The 21249-nt window shown below is 41.3% G+C and overlaps 1 protein-coding gene across 5 annotated transcripts in view; it reads left to right on the top strand.

The window, feature by feature from the left end:
• Positions 1 to 21249, top strand: part of TASOR2 (transcription activation suppressor family member 2) — a 77035-nt gene that overhangs the window by 41943 nt on the left and 13843 nt on the right. For 3 of the 5 annotated variants that reach the window (XM_028494850.2, XM_028494851.2, XM_028494849.2), the window contains 5 exons: positions 1459 to 2178; positions 5122 to 5364; positions 8669 to 9542; positions 11114 to 11543; positions 14320 to 18144. In XM_028494850.2, the coding sequence (XP_028350651.1) occupies positions 1459 to 2178; positions 5122 to 5364; positions 8669 to 9542; positions 11114 to 11543; positions 14320 to 18144 (6092 nt within the window). The remainder of the gene's footprint in view (positions 1 to 1458; positions 2179 to 5121; positions 5365 to 8668; positions 9543 to 11113; positions 11544 to 14319; positions 18145 to 21249) is intronic. The other 2 variants (XM_028494853.2, XM_028494852.2) reach the window with 1 other exon arrangement.

The raw sequence follows: 21249 nt of genomic DNA, 5'->3' as shown, positions 1-21249 counted from the left end.
AAAAAAAAAAAAAAAAAAAAAAAGAATGGTATAATTCATACTTCAGTTTAATAGGCACCAAAGGTCTTTATTATCTGTGGGTTTTTTATTACTGATAAATTACATTTTCTAGGATTTTATTACCTATTTCTCAGTGACCTGACCTTTTCTCTTTTTTCCCTGTACGGTTTTCCTTTAGGTTATTGATTTGCTGAAAAATTAGCATTTCAGTCAGAGAGTGAACCGAGGAGAGGAAGTAAAATACAGACTAGTCAGTCTAGTTACATAATATTAAAAAATTTCATTTGATAGAGAAGGTGATGAAATATATACCAGTAGTTACCATGAGACTTGGGGGTTACTTAGGGTTTACTTTCTTTTAGTTCAACTGGTTTGTGTTGTAACTCTAGTTTCTTCCAGTTTTGTTGAGATATTATATAATTGACATACAGCACTGTATAAGTTTAGGGTTTACCAGCATAATGATTTGACTTACATACATCATGAAACAACTACCACAGTAATTCTAGTGAACATCCATCATATCATATAGATACAAAATTAAAGAAAATAGAAAAAAAAAATTTTTTTCCCTGTGATGAGAACTATTAGTATTTACTTTCTTTTTCCTTCTTTGGCTGCGTTGGGTCCTCGTTGCTGCAGACTTTCTCTAGTTGCGGCTAGCGGGGTCTACTCTTCATTGCAGTGTGCGTGCTTCTCATTGCAGTGGCTTCTCTTGTTGCAGAGTACTGGCTGTAGGCACTCAGGCTTCAGTAGTTGTGGCATGCAGGCTCAGTAGTTGTGGCTCGCAGGCTCAGTAGTTGTGGCGCACGGGCTTAGTTGCTCCATGGCATGTGGGATCTTCCCAGACCAGGGCTCGAACCTGTGTACCCTGCAAAGGCAGGCGGATTCTCAACCACTGCACCACCAAGGAAGTCCCAGTATTTACTTTCTTAACTTTCATATGTAACGTCAGCAGTGTTAATTATTTTTATTATGTTGTACATTACATCTTTAGTACTTATTTATCTTATAACTGAAAGTTTGCACCTGTGACTACCTTCTTAAGAGAATTTGAAGTAGGTCATATAAGGTACAGATTAGATATATTTTAAAAGCAGAAAATGAGAATAGAAAAATAATTCTACCAACTCTAAATGCCGGTGCATTGAGCTCACGCTGGGCTCCTGGTCAGATGAGACGGAGCTGCAGGTGGGCCTCCCTTCTTCATTCTCACCTGGTGATCCCATCTGAGTGACTCTTTTTTGGTTCTTTGTGTGCATCTTTTCATATATATGGAGATAATATATATTCATTAAGTGCATCCATAAGTCTTCTATTAATTGCTGTTTAGATTACCATTTGAAACACTGTATCATATTTAACCATCCTATAATTTTGTCATCTAAAGCATTTTTTCCTGCATGTTTCTGAAAAAAGAACAACTTTGGGTTTTTAATACATTTGTATATATTTTAGGGCTGAAAGGCTTGAAAGTTGAAGATGACATCTCATTGAAGGTGGTACCTGTTTTACCTGCCCTTAATTGTGCCCTGCTGGAAGCGAAGAAATCATTTTCTGAAAAAGAAATCTGTCTAAACACATTAGTAAAGCATAATTTCCAAGAACTGTACAAGGTGGACAAAAGTCCTTCATTGACTGCTGCTTCTCAGGATGGAATTAAAGAGACTGCATTCTTTGGCAAAGTGTCAAGTGGTTTTGACTTGACTCCTCCAGCTGAAAAGTGCCCTTTACAGTCTTTAACTCAGTTGAGGTCTTATTTTTCAGATCCTAATGGGTACATTTTGGAAGTATCTACTGTACTAGACTTATTGGCAGAGTGTCCTCAGTCTCCTTATATTTCAGATGGAATTTGTGATGCTGGATTTTCTTTAGTTATGACTCCAGATCCTGAATTTCACGACTCAGAGGCAGAAGTAAGAAAAGAAACAGAAACACAAAAGAATTCTGAAGAGATGTTTCAAGCAAGGCAGGGAGCTCTGGTCCCATTAGGTCCAGCATCAAATCTGAGAGTTCAGCGTAAGAGAAAAGCAAGCACGCTGCCCGTGGTACAGAGTAAAAGGATGAACTTGTGCCGTCCCTTTCCCAAAAGAACTCCTGCTGGAGCAAACAAGGGTCCAGACTCTCCCACAACTCTCAAGTTAGTCAAAGGACAGTTTCCTCAGAAAAGAAAAAGAGGTAAGCATGGTCTGTATGGATTTTCAGATGAGCAATTAGGAATAACTGTTGTGTGTTAACCCTGTTCCTATGTGACCATCCTGGACTGTAGCTTGACAGTATCGGTTAGCTCTCTCCAGGTGATTTGTGTGCATGCTAAAGTTGGAGAAGCACTAATCTAGATAACATGAAAATCAAGAAATAGGACAAAAGCCCACCCACCAAAAGCTTGTATTTCACTTGTAAAACTGCTCAGATCATCACTCAGTTATTTACTTACCTGTCTAAGAAATAAGGTCATTCAGTTTCTGAACTGTCCTCGGACAATTTCGAGTGGAAGAAGAGGATCTCCTAAAATCAGGCACACTAAGAACAAATGGCAAAAACGGATAAGTGATAGCCCGAACATGTTTAAAGAGGGGGAAAAGTGCCGGGACCCTCCAAAACTAGAGCATCCTGGGGCAAAATTTCTAATCCTTTGTGTGTTTTAAAAGTGGTCACCTGGATCCTACTACAGACCTATTGAAAAAAGGTCCAGTGGCCTCGAGACATATATATTGAAACACTTCCTCAAGTGGTTTTGTTGCCCCCTGAAAACTGAGGGAGAATCAGCGTCCAGAGCCATTTAATGTTAGTCAAATGCACTTCAGTGAACAGAGCACAACAAATAACACAATTTTGGCTTAGAGTCATCTCAGATTATGTGCGGTGTATTTTGTTTAAAACTAGGGAACTTATGCTCTATGACCCCTTAGAGAAGAGGGGAGCAGACTGGGGCCAAAGGGCCCCTCAGGCATTACCTGTTGTCTCTGTACTTCACTGCGCTGGCAGAGGTTGGCAGCTGTGACTGAGGTCTGGCCCTTCACAGAAAAAATTTGCCAACCTTATCTATAGTATTTTAAATTTAAAAATTTTGATGCCTAAAGAAGAAACATTGGAGGTGTGTGGATCCCCAGGATTCTAGATAATTAAGATTTTACCCTGTGGTTTAACAAGTAGTTATTTCTGGCCAATTATAGTTTGAGAAATTGTGTGTGTGTGTGTGTGTGTTTAGGAGGGTGGTAGAAAGAACGGCAGTATGAAGCAGTGACTCACACTCTACATTTCCTCACAAATTCCAGGCCAACCATATTGGGCTTCTTCTCTATATGAACCATTTTAAAGGTATTAAATAAGTTACCTATAATTCAACATATATGTTGTCACTGTTTCTCAAGTGTTTTAATTTCATCCACTATAAGAAATATGTTTTAGGGACGTCCCTGGCAGTACCGTGGTTACAACTCCACACTTCCAGTGCACAGGGCATGGGTTTGATCCCTGGTCAGGGAACTAAGACCCCACATGCCACGTAGTGTGGCCAAAAAATGAACAACAGCAACGATGTGATTAAACCAGCCAAGATGACTAAATATAATACCACAAAAACTCAAAAAAAAAAAAAAGAAAAAGAAAAGAAATATGTTGTATATTGTAGTCCAGTACACACAAATTCATACATACTGAAACAGAAATTTCAGAAAACATTTACCCTAACAATGTGTAATACAATCTGATATCTTCTATTCTGTTTCATTTAATAAAGAATTCTGGTTGCAGCCCATTAAGTTTATTTTATAATACACCCATGGATTAGTGCATGCAGTTTGAGAAACATGTCATTGAGTGATGCAAATAAGCAGGGCAGTCCCTGCAGGATCACCTGTTTCGTGTTTCTCCTTTTCCTCACAGGACCTAGGTTGTGAGAGATGTTCCCCTCCTGCCCGTGCAGACGTTACGCTTCCCCTAGTCTTGATCATCTCATCTTATTTTCTTTCTCTTCTTAATTTAGTCTTAACAGTTTTCCTGCTTGACTTATATTTTGCCTTTTTTTATGCTAAAAATTTTAGAAATTGTGACCGGTATAAAATCAGAAGTCTTACTCTAAAAACAAATAAAACTGCTGCTTTATTGCGTTTAATAGTTTAGTAGGGAAGAAAATAATTAGACCCAGGGAAATGTACAACATTAAGAGAATCTGAAAGCTTTTTTAAAAAACCATTTATTTTTCTAACCTTCAAAAGAATGAAATGAAATTGGTCTCTTTTCTGCATTTCACTAATAACCATCACATTCTGAAACTGTTTAATATGTTTTCTGTTCTCAATTAGAAATAGTATTTTCCATATATGTGATTTTAAAATATTTGCAAACATTCACATGTGTGATTATTTTATATAGTCAATGGGGAAAATGTTTTCACAGGGAACATTTATTAACATTTTTTTTTAACTCTTAAAGGATTGAAACACTTTCTGCGTGAGATACAAGCAGGTTGTTAATAGTTTTTTCTCCTCATGTGCCTCCACCTTTAGTTCTTTCCTTCCTTCCCTGTGAGAAGTAAAGCTGAGCATTTTGTAAGAGAAATGAGCAATTATAATAGATTTATAGGAAGTTAAATCAGAAGAGGACTTTCTTCAATGTACCTTCCTCTGTCTTCTCTTAAGAGATGATTTTTCAGGCAGTGTTAAAGCTTTGATATTTAGGTGTAGTGAAGGAAAATATGTAAGATGGCTCTTTGTGAACCTACAGTCTCTTCTCTACAGTGTGATCATGGTTTTAACCACATGGCTTTATGGGAGCTGTGTCGCTTTTGTGTAAATTGAATTATCCGTCACCCTGTGCTGTGAACTAGCATGTTCAGCCTTACCTGCCACATCAGTCTGCAAAGATCATGGAATTTTTTAAAAAAATTAAGTCATGCCTTGTTTTTATAAAGTTATTACTCTGATATTTTTCTCCTAATCCTAATTAGGAATATAGACCAACACTTAGCAAGTTCAAAAATCTTTTAACGAAATACCCCAAATTTTATATTTTATTCCCCATTATTAAAGTTACCCCCCAAAACAAATCAAAGGAAAGCTATGCTGATAAATATGTGAGCCCCCTACCCCTTAAAAAACGGTGTCTTTTCTGCAAAAGGTGCTGAAGTGCTGACTGCACAGTTTGTACAGACAACCAAATTGGATAGGAAAAACCAAGAAGCTCCTATTACTAAAGATGTTCCACTGTCAACGAATGCTAAAAGGGCAAGGAAACGAGAGACATCTCCAGTCAAAACTGTTCCAAGGGCTAAGCCACCTGTGAAGAAATCTCCACAAAAACAGAGGGTAAATATAGTAAAAGGCAATCAGAATCCCAGAATCAGAAAGCAGCCACAACCTGGTAAGAAATCCTCTTCCTGTAAATTTCAACACCATAATACAGACTAATCGAGATTATAAGATAGCATATTGAAACAGTATAAGATCAGTTGAAATCTGTCACGTTCTTATGATCTTCTTTAGTTCAGACACTGACAGGACAAGTAACTTGGTTTCCCATTGTGAATAAATTAGAAAGTGCAAAGATTCATACCTTCACTAAATAGACCCTACTTTTCATTTTGCAGAAAGCATGAACATGAACTGTTTAGCAGAGTTAAAGTATAAATGGCCTTTTTTATGACTAAATTCACAGGCAAGTAGCATCTGTCAGTATTTTTCTGGACCATAATCAGTTATAAAAAGGAGATTATAAGTTTGTCCAAAGGGAACTGTAAAGACATGGTTCAAAGCAGTCAGTAATCCTGAATCCTGTATTTGGTTTTAAAAGGCATTAAATTAATTTTAAAAGCAGTTTTACTTTTCTACTTCTACTTTTGCGGAAGTGAATAACCAAGTCTCCTTATGTGAGCCAGCAGCTGACTGCTAGTTCTGTGTTCCACCTGCTGGAACCTCCTCGTTGCTGGCACGTTCCCTCATCACCGCGGACCTCACTTTTCTCCCAGCTCCATGTCCCTCTTCACACCCGTCTCTGAGTAGAGTGCAGCTCCACCAAGCTGCAAAATCTATACATTTTACAGTATCTTTGGTATTGAGTCCTACCGTGTTGTATGTGTGGTGGTGTTTTTTGTTTAGAAAAACCTTCGTTTCCTCATATCTCTGTATTTCCATCAGTTTTCTGTCTAATCTCGATTCTACTTTCCCTCTTATCTATCTTTAGATTTTTTAAAAGCCTCAAATTTAGTGGAATTCAGGGAAAGAAACTCTTGTTTTGTTGGGGTGATGGTATTATGGATGAGCTTGGTTTTTTCTTTCCTCATTTTTAAAAAAAATTTTTTCGGCCGCACCTTGCAGCATGTGGGGTCTCAGTTCCCTGACCAGGGATCGAACCCACACTGCCTGCATTGGAAGCACAGAGTCCTAACCACTGGACCACTAGGGAAGTCCCTTTCCTCAGTTTCGTTAATGTTGTTTATGACTGAAGATTTTTCTGAAAGCTCCTCAGTCATATCACTGTACAACCTGTAGAGAGTCATACCCAACGTGGACTCTCTGCTTGTCTCCCCAGGCAGTTACGAGGTGGTCTTACCCACGGGTCCACATTTCTCTCCTGCCATTTCCCAATGCGTGCCTTCCCTGCCAGGCACGTGGTGCCACCCACACGAACCACGCCTGTCACTCCTGTGCAGTCCCCTCTGCTCAGCTAAGTCCACACGGAGCCATTTCCTGATGCTCTGATCTGCACTCATTTCTCCTTTTTTTTTCATTTCTTTTTGGGTTTTTGAGAACATTAAAGACTTAATTCATACTATTTTCCAATCATCTGGTGTGTCTTGGTCCTGTCTTTCCAATTAGTTTGTAAACAGGATGAGTATAGATACATACATAACGCATTGTATTCCCAGCCTTGTCATTAGAATTCCTTGTGCTGAATTGGCTTCTGTATACTTGTAGGCTAATCGATTAGTGGGAGGAGGTATGCAACTGGGCATTGGCAGAAAAGTGAGCCCAGAAAATGAAAAGTTTTCAGAATGGGTATTCAGAAATAGGCCGATTTGTATTGCAAATGTCTGTATATATTGTGCAGCCACATTCCAAGTTAAAATTTTAAGATTACCACCTTTTAAATAATGTGTTAATTTTTCTTTTATTTCTTAATCACCCATGCTAATCCGCTTCATTTCTTTTACTTGAAATATCAGAGTTTAAGAAGGCTCAATCATTTTGTTACTGAAACTAATGGTTTTCTGTCCTTTTTAAAGTTTTCAATATATTTATTTACTGAACTCTTTATATTTTTTATAATTTATTTGGCATCATTTTATCTATATTTCTTAAAAGAGATAGATTATCAGTATTGTATTTTTAATTAATTGAAAACCTCTAACAAGTCAGTAATTAAATGATTTACCTGAAATGACACATTTATTAAAATGAACCCTTTTTCTTGACTCAATACAGTGTTCTCTATATTAGACCTTCCTCATAGTGATACTCAGTGTAAGAACCATAGTATTTAAGGATAGCATGAACTTAGTGTCAGTAAACACATCAGATCCTAAAATGAACGTGTTTCCAGTACATACCCGGGGGGTTCACGAGACAACTCTCTTCGGGCCACTTTCTCGTACCTCACCCCGTTGGGCTTTGATATTTTAAATAAAAACTGGGCAGTGGTTGATTAATTTTACCCTTCTCACCATACACACACTCTTGTCATTCTGTTTGATGACCTCATAGGCCAGAGTTTTCTCTGTAAATGTACTGTCATTGGGCTTGGCAGACAGGTCAGTAATTTATTTCTGACCTGCTACTACTAAAGTATAAAGAGGAGCACAGTTGGCTTTTCTGTCCATCCAGCCACCTGCTACAGGTACTCACTGCCCAGTATTGTTGAGAACTCTGTCCTTCATGATAACCACATTTTAAAAGGCTGAAGCAAAGTCCTGAGAAGGCAAGTAAACCACCTGAGAATGTCAGTTTTCTGACCGAACGCCAATGGGTAGATTTGACTACCTGCTGTAAGGAGAATTATCAGTAGATGAGATTTGCTTTTTTGCAGATAGAATAGAGAGGAAATGTTTTTAATGCAGAAACTGACGTTTTAAAACTTGAAATTAATTGGCGATTCTGAATATTCTTTTCTCATTTTTTATTCGTATCATAATGTATTATAATTAAACATCAATATGGTTAAAAATCATCTCTATTTTGAACTTAGGTGATTTCTCTAATAACTTGCCAAGGGAAATGATTTCTAAGAAAGTACATTAACATTCTATAGTATACACTTTAAACTTAGAAAGTCTTAGATTCTCACTAGATTGTAAGCTCTCTGAGGGCAGGAGTCTTGTTTTCTTTTCTTGTTTTTGTTTTTTTCTCTTTGTATATTTCTTTAGCTGAGCAGTATGCCTTGTGTGTAGATCAGTACATGCAGTTTTGAAGGGTGATTTCTTTTTAAATTAATACGTATGCACATTCCTTAAGACTTGTTCCTTTGGTAAATACATTATAATACATCAGGAAGTTGGACAAGACCTCACTCTGGTAATAAAAATTTAACATACAATTTATGCAACATATCAAGAGGTTTTTCTTGAATATGTTGACTTAACTGTTGATTTTCACTGAACCATAGTAATATGACAAAGAATTAATTCTATGGAAATCAAGTGTTATGTGTCTTTTTTTCTTTTATGCTGAAGCCAAAGGAGAAACTTCTTCACAGCTTCAATCAGAAATTTCAGATGGTCAAGAAGACATTATCAGCGTAAGTACAGCTCAACCAGAAAATATCACAGTGGCTCCAAAAGACCCACCTGAAAACTCCATTGTCAACTGTGACTCCCAGGCCCTAAATATGTTGGCTGATCTTGCATTAAGTGCTGCTACCTCTACCACACCATCCTCTGAGCCCAGAAACTTTCCCTGCTCCTCTGAATTGCCACAAAACGATGTTTTGCTTTCTAAAGAACATTCTTTGCGCGGTACATCGGACCATGAATATCATAGAGGAGTTAAAAGTCAAAAAGGTGGACCGTTATCCAAGCCCTCCTCTGATAAGAGTAATCTGACATCAGACCCCACGGTCAGCCAGGAGGAAGAGAGCTTGATTCCTGGCATTCAGGCCCCTGCGGAAGCCCAGTCGGCACTGCCTGAGGAAACCGTAGAAAGTTCCGACGCAAGCCAAAGCTCTTTTGTTGCTGTGGAGCATTCCTATGCCCTGCTCCTTGCAGAACATTCAAAGAAGCATCTACAGCAGAGAGGGGCCCCAAGCCCTGCCTTTGCCAAGAATGGTACAAAAGGCCCTGAAGCGGGAACCCCAGTGGGGAAAGTGATGCCATTTCGGCATCAGCAGGTCACCTCCCCACTGCAGAAGCTCTCCGAGGCCCCAGCGCTCAGGCGCAGGAGCAGGTTGCTGCCCTCCAGCCTGCAGGACTTCTGCCGCTCTCATACCGTATTCAGCTGTGATGGCTCCTTTAAGGTCACTTTCAAATGTGAAGCAGATTACGTGTTCAGCTTAGACAGCAAGTATACCAGCAACCCCCTGGAGAGGACTGTAATCAGAGCACTACACGGGTGAGTAGGAGTGACACTGGATGAAAATGGATGAACTTTTCTGTTGAGATAAATGTAGTGAGAAGGGATACTTGTGCTAAACTCTGGGGAGGGAGAAGGAAGTGTGTAAAATCCAGTAACTTGGGAATAATACCAAGCAGTTAATCGCTGACAATTAAGAAAACCTTAGTCTTCTGCAGGGCTTTCCATCTTGAGATGCTCCTTCATAAGTCTTTCTGGTCTTTGAATTATAATATGTAAATGAGATGTTAGTGTAAAATAGTGAGGTAAAGAAATAATGCTTTACAGACTGAATTCCAGAAGAAACATTTAAAGAATTACTTCTAGCTTGTCAAGTTGGTCAGATTGCTATGAGTGAGCAGTTTTCACGGGGTCGTTCTATAAATCTTCCTTAAGGGGTCAACACAGAATAACAGAGAGCTGAAAGCACGGGCTCTGGAGGGTAGACTGACCTCGGTGTTGAGCCTGGGCTCTCGTGTGTGCCTCGGGACAGTGCTGCTCACTCTTCACTGAGACTCATCTGGGGTCTCATTGAACTGCAGGTTCTGACTCAGTCCATTTGGGATGGGGCCTGAGAGTCTACATTTCTAACCGGTGTCCAAGTGATGCCAAGGAAGGGTGACAGTATGCGAGCAACACTTTTAAGCATGGGTTTAGTAATAGCCACTAAAGTTAGAGAGTTATGAGGGAGTTATGTACATTAGGGTTTGCATGGTAACGGGCACATACTAATAAATGGTAACTGTCGCTGTTAGCAGGAAGCGTTAGCCTGTGAAACAACACTGAGCTCCTGGTAGGGGGATACTGCACGTGTGAGGGACTGAATTCCATGAGACTTCTTTCCTTGCTCCAGGCATGAGCTCGTGCTTTCGTCCCCACCTGCTCATAAGGGTCACTTCCTTAGCTTTAACCCTGTTTCACTGAAGCCTAGTTCTATAGCCCCTTTGACTTGTTCCACTCAGCTCTGCTGTCCTTTGGCCTGGCAGATGGCCAGAAATGTTTTGTGTCTCCCCTTCCGGTTTCAGGAGAGTCTCCAGAGCTGTACTCTGAAAATAGTATAGTTCTGCTGAATTGCCCAACTCCTTTAATCTTCAAACTTCCCAACTATTAGAAGAGACACATAAAAATAGAAAAGAAATGAGTTGGCCAGACTTAACAGAAGCAAGGAGATGAGGATGGAAGTTGCTGAAACTGTTATTCACATAATGTATCTATCGTGTCCCAGGAGAACTTGCACTGAATAAGAGAAAAATCCTAGGCTAGGAGTGTGAAGGCCTATATTCTGATCATGGTCCTACCACTCACAGATTTTGTGATTTGAAAGAAGCCACTTAAAGCTCTGATTTTCAGTTCCCTCTCTGTCTCTGTAAAAAGAGTGAATTAGATTCACTGTGATTATTTGTTAAACAACTTCATTTTTATTTTACTCATTGTTTCATGTTCATGTAATTTTTTAAATAAAAATGAACACAAAAACTAAGGTTAATAATTAAGGCACTTACTTATGATAAGATAATCAACTAAATAGTCATTTTCAATGATTTTTGTTTCTTCTTTCTTTAAAATCTCAGGCCCTGGAATACTGATTTACCAGATAACGTGGAAGAAGTGAAGCTTTTACTTCATATGTGGGTAGCTCTGTTTTACAGCAATCAAAACAAGGTCATACGATCATCCCGAAAAGTAGTAGAACACAGCAACCCAGCAAAATACGTGTCCATAAATAGCACGTTAGAATCGTTTGAATTCAGTGAAATTGAGGAGTCCTCCGGCGTGGAAAGGTGCTCCGTAGACCCTCTGTTGGAGACTGATGATGCTCCCAGGGGTCCTACTGCCGAAGTGTCCTTCCCGGACACTGACCCCCTGCTTCCTTTCATGAAACCACCGCCTGTGAGAGGCTTGGAGCTTTGGGTGCAGAATGAACAGAAAGAAATGTTTGCAACAGCAGGTCATCCAGAGACCCCAGAAAGCCAGAATTTCATCTATTCTTGTAATGATGAGGTAGGTAAAGCTGAATACTGTAAATGCTGGTATTATTTTTGAAGAAATTTTTTTTGTACATAAAATCACATTCATAACAAGGCATTGGTTTCTTTTAGGAAAGTGGATTCTCTAGCTATGTAAAGGATTAGAATGCCAGAAACTTAGTTTTCAAAGTCTAGATTGTCTGCAGGTGGGGCTTATCTACCATCCTGATTGAAGAAACAAAAGCAGGGAAAAAATCGTAGGCCTCAGATGATCTGGGAGCCAACCATAATTATGTAACTTTTTTAGTTGTATGATTTGGGGCAAATTACTTGTTCTCTGAGCTTATTATCTTTTAAAAGAGGTGAATAATACTTACTCTGTTTACCTATAATAGTGTTTATGGATCAAATGCAGTAATAATAAATATTAAAAATATTTGATAAATCTTAAAGTAAACTAAAATTGAATATATTAAAATTATTTTTTAAAACAAATCCTGAGACAGTAAATAAAATGCCAGACCTCTCATAGGTCTGCAGATAACTGTTTATAAATATGGAAAATACACGTTGTTTCATTTCACTGTTCTCAACTGATAGTCAGGACAGATAATTGAATTTTAATTGGAGCAAATTAAAAAGTTGTATCAAGATTCTAAGTAAATGGATTGACAAAATACCTGCCTTTTTAAGCTTTCAGAACAGATTTATTCCAGAATAATTTTACATGGGTTTGGGCACCTTCAGTGCCTGTGTTAACATTGAGTTTCTGTACCTGGGCTTCCGTGGGGATTTGCAGGTCCAGGGGTGAGCCTCAGAGGGTCTGTGAGTGTCTGCAGATGCTCATCTTCATCAGAATGAAGACTGGTGGAACGCTGTGGGCCAGAGACTGGTCTGAGCCCTTCACTCGCATTAACTCAGTTAATTCTCACATAGCCAGGTGAGGTAAGGACCACGCCACCCATCTTATAGGTGAGAAGACTGAGTGAGGATGGAGAAGTACAGAATAGCCTGGAGGCACATAGTAAATTGTCCGGCCAAGACTAAGATCTGGACACTCTAGATGTTTCTCAGTGTCGAATTCTGTGGATGTGTTTATGTATATATATGCACATATGTGGGTGTTTATATGTGTATACGTAAAATATATGTTACGTGTGTATGCGTTCTTTTTCTGAGGATGGGGTTCATAAATTTCATCTTATTCTCAAAGAGATACATAAAATCACTACCTTAGAATAAGAAAGTATTTATAGTTTAGTCAGGCAGATTTTAATTATTACATATATATTCAATTATTACATAGATATTTATACACACACTAGTTTCTTATAAAGTATTTTTGGTTGTGGATATATATATTAACTGTTACTTTAGTAATGTCCAATTAGGAATCATGTTTTTGCAAACATGAAGGAGTATTAAGTAGAAAGTAGAATGTTAAAATTAATGATTCCTAACACTTTCTATAGCATATACTTACAAATATGTTTCCGTCATCTTCTTGAATGCTGTACCTCTACTTTAAAGGTGCACACACGTCCTGTACCACTCCCTATGCTAGGGCAAAATAGGATTATCAAAGTTTGCATTTCACTAAGAGCACAGGCATGGTGAGATTCACGACTATGGCCCAACATTATCAGCCACAGTATGATTGGGAGGGTCATAGAACTGTTCTCAGAATGAGTGTACCATCAAGATTTTTCTATGCTTTGTATCTGGCCAGTCGTGTCCTCTTAAAACCAAGTCTCAGCTCCACCCTGCCAATTACTCAGGTCAGTGTCTTTCTTTGACTAAGGCAGAAATGTTTTTAACAAGAGATTTGAAACACAGGTCCTGACTTACAACACGATTGCTTCAAAATATGGCGGGAAATCTGTGACCGTAGTGTTCCAGAACTACAGGTGTAGGTCAACTGTATGATCAATCCACTTTACCATATTCTGAACAAGACCATTCTTCAGCCTTTTTAAAAAAAATAAAAGAAACAACCTTTTTATGAGGTTATCAAGATTGTCCGGAGGTATTTCTGTTACTGTTTGTCCTAAATCCTTTCTGGTAATGTTTAAATCAGTCCTTTTAGTTTAGTTTATTAATGCAAGCTGCACTGTGTTTTCTACTGCTTTGTTGAATAGGGAGGTATTATAATGAGAGAGAGATTATGTCCAGTTATAAGCTAAAAAGATAGCTAAGGGGTAAGGGACCTTTATTTAACAGGAAAGAGATTGATACCTTGGGAAAGCTGCTTATCAGTGTATTCTGAGTACAAGAGATAATAATTAGTGTTTCCTCATGGGAACATTCCAGATGACAGTGTATTTATAGTCTTATTGAAAGCTGGTGTTTAAAATAAGTTATTCTTTGCTTTAAAGATTATCTTTTAATCTCACTAAAAATAATTTAAATTAATTGAGTACTTTTTCCTCTACTGCTGCCTTTCTGAATTAAGTGATGCTATTTAGCAAACAGGCTGCATTTTCAAGTCGTTAAATTGCCAGTGGTCTAGCCACTTTTCTTCCCAAAAGTCCATTAAAAAAAAGAAAAAAGGCTGTGCAACTAAGAAAGTTTTGGAGTTCTCGTGTGTGTGTATTTAGATAAAACAAATTCCTATTTGGGGGGTATTTTAAGCCTATCTAAGAGGAGAGGGATTTGCTTGATCTCTACCCTATGAAGATTCAAAGGAACAGAGCAAACTAAAATTGATCTTTGTCTGTTCTGTTCTTCACATATGTAAGTGCTTGAAAAAAAGATCTATTTGGCTCTTGATTTTTTTAATTAATTTATTTCTTTTGCTTTTATCGTTTCAGATAATTGGGGGGAAAGCCGAACAAGCGTCATCAGATAAACTAGAGACCTCTAATCTTGTGCTTTCTAGCATTGGAAGCACCCAAACTAATGCGTCTTCTATTCCTGCTGAAGATAAAACCTTTGAACCACTTGATAGCACACAGGTGACTTCTTATAATGATACTGTCACACAATCCACATTCGCCGGGACTTACGATGGGATCAGCAATCCGTCAATGATTTGTCAAAAGTCTGTGTACAGCACCCTTGAAAGCAAAGCTGATGTTTTTCATGCAAAAATGCAAACAAAAACAGGTGCTTTGCAGGGCCTTATCCATCATAGCAGCCCCATAAACAAAGAATGTCAGCCATTGTTGGAAGGGAAGGATGATACGGGGTATGTAATGATTAATCTGGAACCGGTTACATTCACTTTTGAAAAAAATGCTTATGCACCAATCCAGACAGAAGTTGTAAATAGAGCTGATAAACCTACAACCTTTAATGTGGAGTTGATTAAACAAGTATCACCTGCTACAAGCCTTAGACATCCTGTGTCCGCATTTGAAAAGGCACAGACACAGGGTCTTAGGGACATTCCCTCTCCAGCAATGTCAGGACAACAAGGCGCTAAGTACCTTTGTGCCTCCTCAGTGAGTAGAGAGACACTTGCTAAAGAAATGTGTTCATTACAGAAAGGACAGGCTGTTGCAGGCTCACCATCGCCATCTGATAACTCCCTGGTAACAGAGGCATTCTCACTGGTTAAAAGTTCTAATTATTTGTTACCCAGAGAAGAAATGAAGCTCTCTCAAGAATGTTTTCTGTCGACTCAGAGTCTCTTTAGCATCTCTTCGGAAGAGATTGTAGAGCCGTCACAGCTTGAAGAAGTAGTCTCATCGTCAGCCTCTGCCCCCTTGGAAGAAAAGGATTCACTTGACTGCATCCCATCAATGAGGAATGCTTCGGATGGCTCTTCAGAACTAGAGAATGACAAGAGTGGTCTAAACAGTGAAAATATGAGTTTTGAATCGTTTAATTCTGCATTTACCAAACAAAGCAGCCTATCTGTGAATAGAGAGGAAGTCAGCCTCGAGTTATCAGAGGAGGATTCTGATCTTGACCTCACTCTCACCATATCACCGCCCACGAGTCCCAGGGAAGACGCCCCCGCTGGTGAAGTGGAGCGGCAGCAGAAAGCCCCGTTACCCTGCTTAGAGCTTCAGGAGACAGCGGACGAAATAACTGAGCCCGAAGAGGTGCCCGACGTGAACGCTGCTGATCACACGTCAGTGAAACCACTAGAAAGTGAGAGACAAGGTGATAACTTACAGACGGTGGCTTTCATACTTGCTAAAGAAACCTGTGCCCTTGAGTTTGCAGAGGAAGTTCATGTTGCTTCAGACTTCCCCTTCGGTTCTTTAATTGAAGAAGTGTCACCAGCTTCTAGCCCTGACTGCCAGGTACCAGGTGAAGAAGCACAACCAGCTTGGGCTGTATCTCCAAGTAGTTTTAAACTCTGTGGTGCACACTGTGAGAAAAGTGACAGATCCTCCCAGGTTGAGTCAGTAGATTTGGCCATAACAGAAAAAGAAAATTCTTTTGTTGGTCCCACCCATCCAGTGGGACAAGATAACTTAACTCAGATACAACAAATGCAGCTTTCTGCTGAAATGCCTCTAATACTAAAAAATCACCTAGGAAGAAAAGATAGATTTTTAACCCTTCCTAGTGAAGTCACTGAGGAAATTGTCCCAAGTGAGTGTGGTGAGGGTTACTCTTTCTCAGAAAAGGTGCCACACCATGATGCAGAGTTAAACCAGCCTGCCTCAGCTGCCACATGCAAAGATTCTCTAGAAAACCTGGTAACGTCAAGAAATCCACTGCAGCCAATGAGCGTAGAGAACGGAAATCCCCACCTAAGTCATCTTGTCGTGGAGACCAGTGAGCCTCCGTTTAGCCCTCAGAAGATCCTTGAAAATAAGTCTTTTGCCGACACGTTTGTTTCTACAACCACACCAAGTGGTGTGAATGTGTCATTAAAACAGCAGACCAGCCCTAAGAGCCTTAAGGAAAATGTCTCGAGCAGTGATTTGAAAACAAACGAACGCTGTTACATCCTGGTTAAGTCCTTGCGCTTTGACCCAGTTGCCGGAGCTGAGGCTGTGCAGGCCCGCGGGTACCTGGAGCTCCCCAAGCCCACCCTCTCCTCGGGAGGGGCCACCCGAACCCACAGGGCAGGACCCAGCAATGCAGGGATGGAGTTTCAAACACAGGAAATCGCGTTCGTCAGAATGGCCAGTCTGCTCAAGAATAATGAAACTGGAGCTGAGTTACGTGAAAGAGCTATAGATCTAGGAGGTGTCGGCTCTCAGCTGCACATCACCTCTTCAGAAGGCAGACACAAACCGGCCCACATGCTGCAAGATGGGTCACCGTGTGCAGCAAGAGATCTGCTGAATGGTGGGCTTTTCCCCGTGTATTTACATGCTGATTCTTACCATAAGACAGCAGCACCCGGTGAAACTATCGATACAGAGCCTTCTGCTTCCTTTGTTCCCAAATCTTGGGCCCCTCTTGTTTGTGGGGTCTTTGAAGAGCAGGTGGAAGATAAGAGTGCTGATGAGGGGCTGAGGGCTGAGGGGGGCTCTGTGACCCGAGGTGGAGGCGTGGATATCAGTGTGAACTCTGACATCCATTATGAACCACTTTCTGGAGACTCAGATCAAGACTCTTTCGGTGAGTGTGGAAACCCCAGATTAGATACGGAAGAGTCCTGTACTTTGAGATGTAGTCACACCGAGAAAAAAGAACGTACTTCTGGTTTTGACTCTTTCCTGAACCTAAACAATAGTGATCATGATGACTGGGGCTACTCGAGCCAGGTTCCAGGGCTGGAGACGGGCATTCCTCCCAGAGGCTGGCCCGTGGGATTAAAGAAGGAAGATAAATGTGTGCCCTGTTACGTCCAAATCCGAGATCTCCGTGGGATCCCCAGGACCTACGCTAACTTCACTGTCACTAAAGAGCTGAGAGACACCACGAGAACCCTGCATAGCCTGTGGAGGCACCCCGGCGTCACGGCCAAGGGCGGCTTGCTCAGCTCCTGGACGGACACTTGGCAGGTGGCAGACGACCTCACCCAGAACACTTTAGATCTGGAGTATCTGCGTTTTGCACATAAACTAAAACAAATTGTGAAGACGGGAGATGCTCCATGTTCTGCCCCTTCCACCGCCGTCTTTCCTAAGGAGCCCCCTCTCCAAGGCGCCGTGGGGGCTTTCCCTGCGACAAAAGTGCCCGAGTCCCCGGGGCTGCCTCCTGCCTCCCGTAGCAGGAGTCCCCTTGTGGTGACAGTCATGCACTCAGACCCCAGACACCAGGGTCAGCAGGCGAGAGGGCAGACACGCAGCTGTGTGGACCGTTCCTCCTCCTCCTCCTCCTGGAAGGAGAGGTGTGGCCACAATAGAAATCATCTCACAAACTCTGAACGAAATTCGACTGTTCCATTCCACCTCAACAAACTGAAATATAACAGTACATTGAAGGAGTCCCGGAATGACATTTCCCTCATTCTCAACGAATACGCCGAATTCAACAAGGTGATGATGAACAGCCACCAGGTCATCTTCCAGGAGAAAGAGCCACATGCTGCTTCTGGAGAAGCTGAACCCCGAGAGCTGTGTCCCTCCATCCCTCAGCCAGCTTCCTACGAGGACATGATCGCAGACATGTGCACCAGTCTGCACGTCAAACTGGAGAGGGTTGTGAAGGAGGCTTGTACGAGGACCTTCCTCTTCCACCTCGTGGAGACAGAGGACAAGTCCTTCTTTGTAAGAACAAAGGTAAAGTGCCAGATTTTTCTTGCAGTTTATATTATTTTGATTGCTGTCTAAGTTTTTTGTAAGTAATACAGAATTCTCAGCTTCAGAAAGAAGCCATGATATGAAGTGGTGTTTCAGCTTCTCAGCTCAGTCTTTGCCTGCAGACTAAAGGTTTGGCCACAGGGATCTGCCATTTGTACTATATTTGAAGATTTGTATGATTTTCCAGAATTAGTGCAGTGAGTTCTTTTCATAAAACAGTACCAGTGGAGGCATATTCAATTGTACACACAAACACAGGCCAAAGGTAAAATTCAGCTTTAAAAAAAACTTACCTGTGTTCCTCCACTAGTGTGGAGAGTGAGGGAGATCCAGAGTCCTTCTCAGGTGTGCATGTTGGAGCCCTGCGTGCGCAGGTGAGGGGAACGTTGCCTCTCCTGATCCTCACGGTCTAACGGGACGTGAGAAACATGGTAAAGATACCTGTGCAGCTGTGGCAGGTGTGGCGGGGCAGGTGCGAAGATGTCATTCCGAGGGTGGCAGACCTGGTCGGGGGCCCAGGGACGTTCTCCTTCAGGAGAGGACGCCGGCCTCTCACCAGGTGTGGACGGTAGACCAGTAAGAGTTCTGGTCCCGATGCCCGATGAGATTTGTTTCAGGTGCACGCGTGTCAGCCCTCGTGCTGAGTCCTGGGTTAAGTCGGGGTGGCTGCCCCGGGATGACGTGCTCCAGGAGACCCTTGCCAGTGCCAAGCTGCTGAGGAGCACAGAGCGCCTGCAGATGTTTGCAACGTCTGGGCTGAGTGGCGAGCGTGACGGTCGCCATGACGGGTGCGCGGTGTGTAGATGGCAGGGCCCCAGACCACGCGCTGGCCTCCTGGCGGGTCCTGCCCCGCATCGGTCAGTGTGGACGTCGCAGTAAGCAAGCACCTGCGAGCCGAGGCTCAGCGCTGCCCTGGGGGAAGCACGGGGCCTGAGGAGGCTTCCTGAAGGGTGGGGGGCGTCCGGGGGCACGGTGATCACCGTCAGGGGTAAAAGGGCCACGTGGACGTCACGCGGGGGCACTTGGACTCTCCTGAGGTCCCTGCAGGGCACCGAGAAGTGTTTCTGAAAGGTGAGGAGCAGCACGTTTGCACCTGACAAAGAGCGGTCCCTCCACCACAGCACGGAGAGTGTGTGTGTGTGTGTGTGTGCCCGGCTCCCCTGCATCGGCAGGCGGACGCGCAACCACTGTGCCACCAGGGAAGCCCTGATATGATTTTTAAATACTTAGTTTTTTCCAAATTTGTGGAATCAAGGATCCTTTTGTTGTCCAAGATTCTTCACAAATGGCTGCCATATCTGGTCTGCCCTCCGCCCGCCCCCCTCCCCATTGCCTTTGTTGCAATTTCTGTGCCATTTTGGTAAGATTTTAGTCGAAAAAATAAAGCATTAAGTGGCCTTCAGTCTTTGGAAGGTGCTTAGCCTCCAAAAGTAACCTGGAAATTATTTATTTTAACCTTGAATTTAAAGTTGATTTTCCCTGGCTGAGTAGATATGCCACACCCTGACCTGCACTGAAATGTCAGGGTTAGCACCATGGCCATGTCCTTGTTTTGCCACATTGAGCAAAATACTTGATTTCTTTTTGCTTCCATCTCAAAAGCAACAATGCATTATCTTAGTTTTCATGTCTTTTATTACAGAGCACAGGTGATGCTGGTTTTCATATGGGAGCAGTCACAACGATGTTAGTTTATCGTAGTAACACTTCTGGATAACACGCTTGTTTCAGTAGTGACTGTATCATTTCATGGTAGTATTTTATCACGTGGCCACTATTTACAACAGAAAATAACAAATTGTGTGCACCTTTAAAACTAAACTTCAAATGAGAAAGTGGACATAGTATAAAGTACATTTGAGAATAAAGTGTGATCAAGAGCCAAGTGTTTTTAAAAAGCTCAGAAAGCTATGGTGGAGAATCCATCTGTCCTGGAGCATTCACCAGTGATGGGGTATCAGGCTGTTTACTCATAAGGTGATTCAGGGTGTGACAAGATGGCCCAGAATTCCACAGGAGCTGATGAAAATGTTGAACCTATCAGAAAATGTATTAATTCAAATCGTTCATTAGTAAAATAGATGAGGATTTATAAGGATTTATATTTAGATATTTTAAGGAGCTCTTTGTTAAAAGATATCGTCTGTAGGAATGTCTCTGAAAATACATCACCATACTTTTTTTCTCACTTTATTTTTAAATTTTTATTGGAGTATAGTTGATTCACTATGTTGTGTTAGCATTGCCATACATTTTGAGTGAAAACTTGAAGTCAAAATTTGAGTTGTCTTGAGATCTGGGGGGGAGACTGACCAAAGTAACACCTTATTTTAGAAAGGAAATAACAAGTGATGGTCAGTGTTTTTGGTAAGCCTCCAGAATCCTTCAGAGAGAAACAATGTCGAAATCACAAAGGAGGACAAGGTTAAGGAATTTCTTTAACTAACGAACTTATCTTCCCAATGAGGCTTATTGCAGAACTGCTCTGTGAAACACAGCCGTGCCCCACAACCAGGCACAGTGTAACACCCGGCTCCTGCCACTCTTCAAAGCGTGGGTCCAAGCCACTGCCAGCTTCCAGAATCTGTCCTTGTTAACGATACTCAAAGTAATGCGTAGGCATCATGGGTATTGTCAAAAGTCGTAGAAACATTTTGACTGGAGATGGCATTTTTAAAGTAAATATCTCCCCAAGGAGGGTGAGATTCATGTATGTATATTAGTCTGTTTCAGACGAATCTACCTTTGATACTTTATGAACATGAAAGATTCATTACAAAGTGCTTTGCCTTTGAAATAAACTTCTAAATCCAGTTGTCAGTGATACCCAGGAGTCATTTTATATGTGAAAGCTCATCTAGTAATAAGATAAACTGCCATTTATGTTGCCTTATTAGAATGTAATTTAGTAAACAGGATGTGATCTTTGATATTTTTAGTAAACTGTAAAAGTAGTTCTGTGCATTTTTTTTTTTTTTTTTTTGCGGTACGCAGGCCTCCCACTGTTGTGGCCTCTCCCGTTGCGGAGCACAGGCTCCGGACGCGCAGGCTCAGCGGCCATGGCTCACGGGCCCAGCCGCTCCG

This window comes from Physeter macrocephalus, chromosome 11 (assembly GCF_002837175.3).
Source record: "Physeter macrocephalus isolate SW-GA chromosome 11, ASM283717v5, whole genome shotgun sequence".
Lineage (NCBI taxonomy): Eukaryota > Metazoa > Chordata > Mammalia > Artiodactyla > Physeteridae > Physeter > Physeter macrocephalus.
This window is presented reverse-complemented; position numbering and strand designations above follow the sequence as displayed.